The sequence below is a fragment of the Ahaetulla prasina genome, chromosome 2 (genome assembly GCF_028640845.1).
Source record: "Ahaetulla prasina isolate Xishuangbanna chromosome 2, ASM2864084v1, whole genome shotgun sequence".
Lineage (NCBI taxonomy): Eukaryota > Metazoa > Chordata > Lepidosauria > Squamata > Colubridae > Ahaetulla > Ahaetulla prasina.
Window position 1 is genome coordinate 89,945,419 of NC_080540.1, and position 10,945 is coordinate 89,956,363.

General features: G+C 37.1%; 1 protein-coding gene across 1 annotated transcript in view; it reads left to right on the forward strand.

The window, feature by feature from the left end:
- The window catches only part of CAMK2A (calcium/calmodulin dependent protein kinase II alpha), a 177,945-nt gene extending 170,131 nt beyond the window's left edge, over positions 1 to 7,814 (forward strand). The window contains exons 18-20 of the mRNA XM_058169649.1: positions 699 to 927; positions 1,784 to 1,846; positions 2,675 to 7,814. Of these exons, the coding sequence (XP_058025632.1) occupies positions 699 to 927; positions 1,784 to 1,846; positions 2,675 to 2,678 (296 nt within the window). The 3' untranslated portion in view covers positions 2,679 to 7,814. The remainder of the gene's footprint in view (positions 1 to 698; positions 928 to 1,783; positions 1,847 to 2,674) is intronic.
- The last annotated feature ends 3,131 nt before the right edge of the window (positions 7,815 to 10,945 follow it).

Genomic DNA, 10,945 nt, shown 5'->3' on the forward strand with positions numbered 1-10,945 from the left:
TTTCTGCTACCGGTTCTCCAGAATCTATCAGAACCTGCTGGATTTCACCCCTGATATGTATATACACACATACATATATGTATACATATGCATATAAACACATGCATAGATAGACAGATATAGATATAGATAGATATAGATATAGATCGGAAAATGTCAAGGAATAGTTTGAGCTGGAATTGGTAACTCTAGGTTGTTAACACAGAGAAGTTAGCATTTATATTCTGTCTATTCTTCCTTTCATGAAATCAAAAATTTGAGTTTTGTCTTGATGCTGTATATATATTTACTATTACATTTCTACAGTTCTCTGGTTGTTTGTAAAAAAAATCTGAGAGGTTGCTATGATGGAAGTCTGCCAATAAAAAGGCTAAACAGAATTTCTGAGTGTACATTCTGAGTCTGGGGTAAAAGATTTGCACAATTGTTAAATTAAGCTTCTTAGGTTTGAATTGGAGCAGCAAAAAGCGTTTGTAGTCAATGAATAATAGAAATACACCTTTGAAAGAAATATTGCATTCTGTTTTAAATGTGGCTGGAACACAGACTGAAATCCTAGCAAAATGTATCGCACACTTGTTTTTTTTTCAAATTGATTCAGCTATTTCCACACGAATGAGGTAACAATCTCCGAGGTACCCTGAGAAGATCTTGGAAGCTGCCTTCATATCATTGACTTTTTTCCCCCCCATCTGCAGTGTGGTCCAGGAACAGCAAGCCCGTGCACACAACCATCCTGAATCCACATATCCATTTAATGGGAGATGAGTCTGCCTGCATCGCTTACATTCGTATCACACAGTATGTGGATACAAGTGGGATCCCACGCACTGCCCAGTCGGAGGAAACTCGAATCTGGCACCGCCGGGATGGCAAATGGCAAATTGTTCATTTTCACAGATCTGGAGCACCTTCAGTTTTACCACAGTAAGTCAGTCCCAATCTATGCTGATTCCTATTATCGCTTCTCTTGGCACACAGATAGCAGTATACAGGTGTGTCAGTGTAAAATATGGATTCAAAAATTCATTCCAAAGAAGATAGTAAAAAAAAATAATCAGTTAAAGCCATTGTTAATTCACCCAACATACGAACGTGGTGTTGTTTCATCATCTGTGCCCGACATCTGAAATTTAGAGCTGTAAGAAGTGCAACAATTAAGCTGAACTAGCATTTATGTATTATTGGGCTTTCACAAGAATGAAGAATATTTTAATGTACTTTAAATGGATCCAAGATAGCATAAAGTTAACCCTTCCTCTGTTCATATCCTTCTCAGAGGCATCAGTAATTTTTTTCTAGCTTACATTAATGTGTTTGAATAAAACTACATTTATTAAATAAATAAGTGGTCCTTTTCTTTTTAAAGAAACTGCCATTCTTTCTATTCCATTATTGTATCCATACTATTACATCATAGTATTATATATATATATATATATATATGAAATGGTATGTAATGGGTTTGTATACTATTTTGTGCTGTGGGGGGTTTGACGTTTTACAGCCTATGATGACCCAGCAGTAAGAACTTGAAACATGGGATTAGCTTTTTCCTTTTTTTTAAAATAAGAAACTTAGTAAACTATGTAAAATTCTTCATGGAGGGGTGGAAAAATTGTAGATTGGGGTTGAACAACACTAGATGATTCACCCATTAAAAGCATCAAGTGCTTAGCTCTGAAAAGTGTGGATTTTGCATTCTTCTGCATTTAGCCATGTTCCTGGAATTGATTTTTTTTTTCTGTTGGGTTCTTATATGTAACAACTACATGGATGTTAGGTACAATATGACCCTTTCCATGCAAAGTAGAGCTGCGCCTATTCATTTGGCCGCTATAGACGGGTAAGAATTTCATTAAATTAATTTATCAAACATATAAACATGCACAACTGTCAAGATGATTCCGTATTTGTCTACAGAGGACATTCATACAGCGTTAAACAAGTGACAAAAATAATTACTTATATGAGATTAGAATGGCTAGCTGTGAAGAACCAGTTTGAGAAAGCAGTGTTTGGGTGGAGGAAAATTTGCCCATCCCTACCCACCAGCCCTAAAAAGTTGCAGTGAAGCCCATTTTTAGAACTGGGTTGATGCTTACATGTATGCTCTGTCTCGCATATTCTTTTATATCAGAATTTGAGGGTTGGATATGCTGTCTTCCATCTTCTCTCTTCTCTTTTTTAAGCAGTTCTTGGGGCTGTGTGGGCCAAGCCTAACTGAACCTAATAGCACAGGTGTAGGGAATGATGGCCCCTTTAGGACTTATGGACTTCAACTCCCAGAACTCCCATGTTGGCTCAGGAACTCTGGGAGTTCAAGTCCAAAAGTCATAAAAGGGGCATCATTCACAAATCAGTAATAGCAGCTGGTCTCCTCCGGTCCCAAGAGATCATTGTTAAGGAGAAGCCCTTCCAACATAGCAGCCAAGTTCCTATATAATAGGAATATATACTTGTTGTTAAAGGCCATCTTTATTTCTCCAGATTGTGAGAGCTGGACACCAGTAGCAAACAAGGTTCCATATTTGTCCACAGAGGACATTCATAGACCTTTAAACAAATGACAAAAATAATTATGTGGAGGCAAGAAAGGCTAGCAGTGAAGAACCAGTTTTAGAAAAGAGTGTTTGGTTGGAGTAAAACAACTATTTCTTTTTGTGTCTTTCAGCTGAAGCACCTGCCTTGCAGGCCAAGTTTCTCACTGCCTCACTACAAAAGGAAGATACTTCTTATCCTTTATCTAGGGAACTTGGCAGCTGGCTCTCCTATTTGTTTCTTGCTGGGAATTCCTTTTACCCTCAGAACTCCTTATCAAAATAAACTGAGCATTTAGTAGACTTTTCTCCTCCTGTTTCACCTGGTTCATGTTTGCTATTCTGTGCCATCCTAATAGAAGACGGCCTGTGTCATGGCCCTATTGCAGGAAACGGCTTTCTGTAGACAACAGGAAACCAACATGGAAGAGGCTGAGTTAAAGCCTTCATCAAATAGAAAACCAGCACTTTCTGGCCTCAGACCCCCTGCCTCCCCATCTCCTGGAAGTTGCAAGCTACAAATAGCTGCTCCTCCTAATGGGAGGTCATACTAATTGGAACATCCAGACACCACATGAAGAAGCCTCTCTGAGTCCATGCCAGCATTTTCAGTTGTACCTGGAACCAGATGTCACATGCTCCTAAAACCGGGAGGCAGGCAACTAACTTATTAGGTGGCCATACACATCTAATAAATAAACAAAATTATTTGATTTAAACTATTACATAAATTCCAAACAACTTTCTATTACTCGAGAAAATCTCTATGTTTACAATTTTTTCTTGGAGTGAATTAAGTTCTATTTTGAATGGCTTGTAAAATATATCATTCATTTATCTTCCCACCAGCATAGGTTTTATGATTAGGCCAACAGATAGTCCCAACAATTCTAGCAAGAAAAATGCCCTTTTCTTTTCTTTTTTTTCAGAGACTGAGCTGAAAGGAAATGGCCAATAGTTTGTCATCACAACCATGCTTTTAAGTCAGTGTTGGAAATGTTCAGATCTGTGGACTTCAGCTCCTCATCCTGGCTGAGGAATTCTGGGAGTTGAAGTCCACACATCTTAAAGCTGCCTAATTAAAAAAAAAAGTTCTAAGTAACCATAAAAGAAATAATAATTTGAAAATATTGACATGGCAACAATTATTTCCATGTTAGTTTTCACTATAGTGAGATATTTTCAAAATAGTGAAGTATATAATTACTACTATTCAATTTATAACAGGAGCTTCATTTATTTATGATTAGTTGAAAAACAGCTGCCTAAAAAAAAAAGTGCTGTTTTGACTTAGTAGGCAACTGAGTTTGACTTTGTCTTTGTCTCAGCAGGCCTTCTGTTCCCTTACCTTTAACATTGTGAATATTATTTTCTCTCTGCCTCTCCAAGACTTGGGTTCTTAACTAGTTAATAGCAGTAGCCAGACTCCCAGATCTGGACTCTATCTCTTATCTAGCAGTCAGCTGAATTTTGGTAGCACTAAGCCGTTAACAACCAAATAAATCAGTAAATGTCTCCCAAAGCCCACCACCTACCTTCATCCACCTTTCCTACATATAAATTTCAGGAAACATGGCAGCATGGAAGATGGTGTGGAAACAAAACTGCCCCTTAATTTGAAATAAAAATAGAGGCCAACCCTTTCCAGCGAAGATAGAAAATGAAAGCTTTACAAATGACACTTAGAGGCATTTCGATGATGCTTTTAACGAACAAAATGAAACATTTCGCTATTTCTTGTACTTTGCATGCCTTTTTACAGGAAAAATGAAACCCGTGTTATTTCGTAAACTTTTGAGTATTGCTGAAATGGATCTTTATGTAATACCTAGAAATATCAACTGTTTGGGTTTGTGGTTGATTTTTTTTTAAAATAAAGTTGGGGTGGGGTGGGTGACTTAATATGTTATTGTTTACATTTTGGAGTTGACTTGTGATAAATTGTTATGAAAAGTGTAAAAAGGTACAAGAAACTAAAAATGGGGAAAAAGGATGTGTGACATGGCCCAATGGAAAGGCAGAAAGTTTACACAAATACAAGAACCCTGTCAGGTTCACTTGTTATATGCTGCGGAAGTCTGACAATCCAAACTGCACATCTGAATGGCATCATGAAGACAGAATCAACTTTGGAACAGTGGCAATACCTGTTAATATATCATGACATAAAAGCCAGCTTGAAGAAACAGTGAAATTGATTCTTCTTAAACCTGTATAATTTTTTTTTTGAACGATAGAGAAAACATGTTGAAAATGACCTGGAAGGCATCACCTACTTGCCTTCCAAGAACAGAAATAAGAAGCTTGAGGATTTATTTATTTTTTTGGCAGTCTCTCTGTTTTTTGTTCCTTTTTATTTTTTTAGCTTTAAGAGTCTTTACTCTTTGGTGTGAGATTAACTACCATACACTTCTACTACCAGGGGAATGAACTTATAAATGGCACTTCCTTCATTTGCATGACATCTAACTTTATAAACCGCTATATGTATTTCAAAGCAAACAAACAAACAATGCTTGTTTAGGAACAATTACAACAGAAAATGGATAAGCTTACTATATACATTTTGAATGATGTAGTTTTACCTTTTCCGTAAAATGCTTTGCTTTGCTTTCCATCTTCTAAGAAATGTGAATACATGATGCTATAAAACTATGTTTGCAAAATGCAAGAATAATTTCCCACTGGAGCAGGGGGAAGTGATGATAATTACAGGGCGCCTACTTGACAGGATTTGATTGCCTTAAATAGAAGTTTACTTTTTTACATGGAACAAAGTAGAAATATACCATTTACACAAAACTGATAACATAATTGGATGATTCAGTGCTCCATTGGAGCTGTGAAGAATTATATTGAGATTATTTAAGTTGGGAAGGGCTTTTAGAGTTCAAGAGGTATTGTATGAATGTATGGATCTGAATACATGTTCATATTTAAACTACTTGGATTTCAGAACATTTGGGGGGCTTCTTTACACAATTCTATCCTGATATTTCACATTAACATGGCCCTCACTATCATGGACACCTATTTTTGAAGGGTCATTCTCTCACATAATATAATTTTATATTGAGCATCACTAAGCCTTCTACTCAGCCCTGGATTCCAAGGAAGAAATGGATCTTCTTTTGAGCTTGAATCTCCTTTTAACTTGTTCATCCTTAAATAACTGTCTAGAGACCTACTCTGGTGCTCTTTCCTTATGAAAATCTCAGTTTTCATGAGGTAATACATCTTAAACACTTTCAGTGTTGTTAAACCTTGACAGCCTATCTTGTCTGAGTTTTCACTTGTTTTCACTACCCATGTTTTCTATCAAGAGTTGCCATCTTATGGCAACTTAAACACTGCATTTTGTAATATTTTATAGCTTCTATCATCATTTTGAACAATGCTTTGATAAGCTAAGAGAAGCTGGAGTCTAGAGGAAGCTGAGTTGAGTTTTTAGTCTTCCAGTAAAAAAAAAACCCTGACAGACTGAAATGTATTTCAACTCCTTTGAGTTTTGCCTGTTGCATCTGACATAAGCACCTGCACTTTAAACCTACGGATTGCATTGCCATTTCTAAAACTTTTTTTTTTCTTACCTAAGGAAGCATTTATAGCCACATTACTATCCATTGCTATACTTGTTTCTCTTCTACATTTTCTGTCCTTACTTTTTCAGATTTTTAGCATTTATAATGGCTCATTTCTAATGATTCCAAACATCTGCAAAGAAATTGTCAACAAAATAAAAAGCATTCTTATTATTTATTTTGTACTGCTAGAGCTCATAGTCATAATTAATACTACCTTTGAAGACTGACCTGTTTTCATAGATTAGACAACCCAGTACCTTTCTTGATTGTAACATAAACCATGTGGGGAAGAAGTAGCTTACATACTGTACATCATTTTATCCTGTAAAAAGAACCATTTCTATTTTTATTTGAATTATTTTGGCAGGGAGAGGGAAATGATTTCAGTGTCTAATGGATTGCTAACTTTTTCCAACACAATATCTTTGTTAATGTTTGGACAGCATCTCATAACATTTCTATGTTTTTCCTTTGTCGTCATCTTTTTTTATTCCTTCTAACAAAATTTACAGCTTGTTTATATTTCTTTCTACCCATTCCCCAAGAAATGTCATTGATTTTTTTTCTCTACTTTTCTTTAAAGCGGGGTGGGGGAGTGATTTTTATAATCTAACAAAAATTGTCCCATACAGAAATATCAGACCAGATACGACTTTCTGGATGTTACATCAAAGTAATGGAAGCATATTCAATTAAAAGTAAAAATAGCAAACATTTTGAGCAAAAAAGCAATTCATGCATTTATAGTTAAGAAACAACATGCAGCAAAAGCATCATAAATGAAAGGATAGCGACACTCTAATTCAAAATCAAATCTCGTCCATAAACTGCAATGCATGAGGTCTTGTCTGGACATTACCCTTTATAAAACTAGGAAACCAGGGCTGATGTGTGCTCTGTCTATTGATATTTTTATATAGCAGTATGGAGATATCTCTTTCTCTAAAGATTTTCTAAATAAATCAATGTATCTATTTTAGCTCTAGTAAATTGGACGAGATGAAAAAAGGCTACTCCAGGTGAAATAGTTTGTGAATTCAGAAACTAATTTTAAAAGAATAATGGAAGAATATTTTCTGCTGCACTATACATTTACCGATTCGTTATTTTGCAAATCAACTTATTCCTGGCTCTAGAAAATAAACATGTTTTTTTTTTTAAATTTCATAGCAGATCTTATGACATTGTTCAGTATCAATTAGGCTGGTGAGATTATTTCCCCCCTCTAAACAAATGGAGATTCCAAATGAAGATTCCATTAACTTGGCTTCCTGAATGGCTGGGCATACAGGCTTCTGTTTTTTCCTCCCAGTTATCTTCCATATTTTCTGTTTTATTGGGATTGGTTTACTTCCTTCTCTTCAGTTCTTGCATGGCTGCAAACAAGCCACATTTTGACTTTTTTCTGCCCTAAAATAAAATTTGTGGGAAACAGTTCGGGATTTTCATTTTCTAAGTGTTGCACAATTTTATGACTTTTTAACTTTAGGGGGAAGTAACAGGAAAAAAGTTAAATGGAACTATGTGTATATATAAATATATATTATATAAATAACAAACACACAATATATATGTATATATATATATGAAATACCTTTGAAAATATTTATTTCACATGAATGCAAAAAGCAAAAGCAAACCTAAAAAAAAGCGGCTTTGTAATGTAAGCAAATAAAAACTTCAGAGAGTTTCTCCCTCTCTTTTGCAACTTGATGTGACTGGAATACTCAAAACAAACAAAAAAAAATCTTCAGTATCTTTTGTACGTGATCGTGTTGGGTTCTTTTTTCCAGTTTTTTTGAAGCTGTGGCTGTGAACAATGATCACTGCTAAAATTTTATGCTATATTTTTGGGGTGAAGGGGGAAAATAAGGGTTGTCAAATTTATTCTTGGTGTTTAAGTGCAATAAAATAGCTACAAATTCTTGTATGGAAAATACTGATTCTCACTGAATAATTCCTACAGTCTGTCCTCCTTTATTTCTTTGTCTGAGGTGGATTATTTCCATATTCTATAACACTTGGTATTGGAGGCTAAAACAACATTATCTGTGTTCATCGCATTCCTGAGGGTGGGAATCTGACCTGACCAATGATTAGTGAAGCAGGTTTTATAAGTACAACAGATTTACTTTCACGATTATATTATAGGATGAGGTAAAACCTGTCTAGGTACATTCTAAAGCAGGGGTGGGGCGCTATGGCAACTTAACAGCCTATGGACTTCAATTCCCACAATTCCTAAAGGCTGGCTCAGGAATTCTGGGACTTGAAATCCACAAGTCGTAAAGTTGCATAGTTGCCCACCCCATCCTAGAGAAAAGTTTTAAAACTTGCTTTGTGTGTGCACATGTAGAAAATAGAAGAAAGAATCTGACCTCAGATTAGCAAAGCACAGTGATAGGCTTTTTAGTCAGTAGATCATGAGGTCAAAGGGTCATGAGATGCTGAAGAATCAGTCATTGGGGTCATTGCCTTTCCCTCTTCTCTTCCCTCCCCACACCACCCAATAGTAGTCAACTTTTTTTCCCATCAAAAGTGTTTGAAATGTTCTTCAAATATATAAACTACCTCTCACAATTCTTCAGGCAGCATGCAGTTGCTAAGAATTCTGGGATTTGAAGAATAGATATCTGGGATAATGAGATTTGGGAATGATGAAAGGTGCTAAATAATCAGTTTCTCACCAGTCAAGCATCCTTCAAGCATATTTGATATTATATGTGCACTTTGCTCTTTGTACTTGTACATAAAATTTCGTTCAGTGAGAGTTTCTTGGAAGGAGATGAGAAGAGAGGCACAGCCCGGTCCAGGTCTTAAGCCAGAATCAGAGTGCTACAGCTTGCACATGAAGGCAAGATTGCAATGCATGGACCCCTTTCCGTCCCGGGCCCATGTGGGCCCCAGGTGAAAATTTACACAATTATTTAGTAAAGTCAAGGTGAAGAGAATGAAGGGACTGAATCTCATTGTGGCTTTAAAGATAGCACAATATTTATTTGTGTGTTTGTTTATTTATATCATTTATATAGTCACCCATCAGGCAGAAGTAGGGCTGCCAGAGGAGGACATGGACAATTGATAAGGAGAACAAAGGGGTGGGGGAAAGGAAGAGATACTAAGAAAGAAAGAAAGACATAAGACACACTTATGTTTCTTGGCACCTGTGGCAAAAATGGCACAAAATCCTGCAAAAAACAGGTACTTGGATCTACTTGCATATGAAATTAATTTTTTCCACTTTTAGAGAGATTAGTTTTCCAGTCATGGTTTATTTTTTCCCCTACAAATCTTTATTTTGAAGAACACGTGCTAGTTGATGACAACATGCTTTTCAAATTTCACCACAGAAACTCACGGAATGCCTCTGGCGACTTGCAGACTACAATGATTGCAGATCTGAAAGGGCGGCCTTGGTAGTTAGAATTAAACTAAATTAAGTTTAATTTAAGGCCTCCAAGGTCCCTTCCAACTCTGTTGTTGTTATTAACAAAGAATCTCAGCTGTCCAGTCTGTTTGATGGACGAGGGAAAGAAAGACGCAGACAGGTCACAATATGAAAGTTTGAATGACTAGTATTGCGGAAACAGTGGAAGGGAAAACAAAAGAAAAAGGTAGACGATATTTGATTTTGAGGCTATGCTTGCCGGAGGATGGAGAACATGAAAACATAAAGGACACGAGTGATTCTGGCCAGCTAAATTGTTGCCACTGCCTCTGCACCTTTTAATATTAGCAAGATTTGATAATGTAAATGCTTGTCTGTTATTAATGTGTTCGCTCCCTGCTTTTGTCCCATTTTGCCAGTTAATGCTTGCTGATGTTTAATAAATAAACATCAAGCTATATTTTTGCTAGCTGGATTAAGTGGTATATCTACTTGTACTCATCTTCATCTAGGCACTGACTGGGAAGGCACTGCTGTTTTTTCCAATGCAATGTAACTCCAGCTCTTTTTTATAAAGCAGTGCCATCTAGCGAGTCTTAGAAGAAGTGCCTTCTCTTTGCTGTGTAGCCCAATATGCACATACCCCACACTTCCCAAGCCTGAGATCCAGAAGACCCAAACCCTGCTAGGTCTTTCACGAGGCTTTAAAAGCTTGGTTTTTCCGTCCAACCTTAAAACCAGGATTTTAGCTAAGCCCAGCTGGATTGTGTGTCTTTAGTCGTTTGCAAGATGGGGTGGATTTTTCCAGTGGTGAAATCTGAACTGGTTTACTACCAGTTCACTAGCTGCACATGCATGTTGTGTGCCACACACCAAATGCGAGGTCCGCACACATACACATGCACAGTGCACGCCAAAAGGAGGCATGGGGTAAGTAAAACAGCGTGCCCGGGTGGGGGGGGGCGATCAGCTGTGGCACACAATCTTTTTTTCTGCTGAATAGGTTGTAAAAAATGCTTTTAAAAGTAAAAAAAGGCTCTGACGATCGCGCGGCTCAGTTGTGATCATCAGAGCCTCTTTTTTTTACCTTTTAAAAGCCTTTTTTTACAACCTATTCCTACCATTCGGATGGGAAAAGCGAGCTAGCCGGAAAGGAGCACCAAGCGGGCAAGCGGGTGACTGGGCGATTGGGGGGGCATGGGTGGGGGGGCACCCTACTGGTTCTCCGAACCACCCGCCGCCATTGCAACCAGATTAGCCGATCCAGTCCGAATCGGGAGCATTTCACCCCTGGATTTTTTGGACTTTAGATGCACCACGCTTGAATGTCTTCCCTAGCCATTTTAAATATTTTGACTTGCTTTTTTAAAAACTTGCTGCTAGCAGCCTAAAGTTATATTATTTAAAAGAAACAAACACAAGGGCTTTAGGAA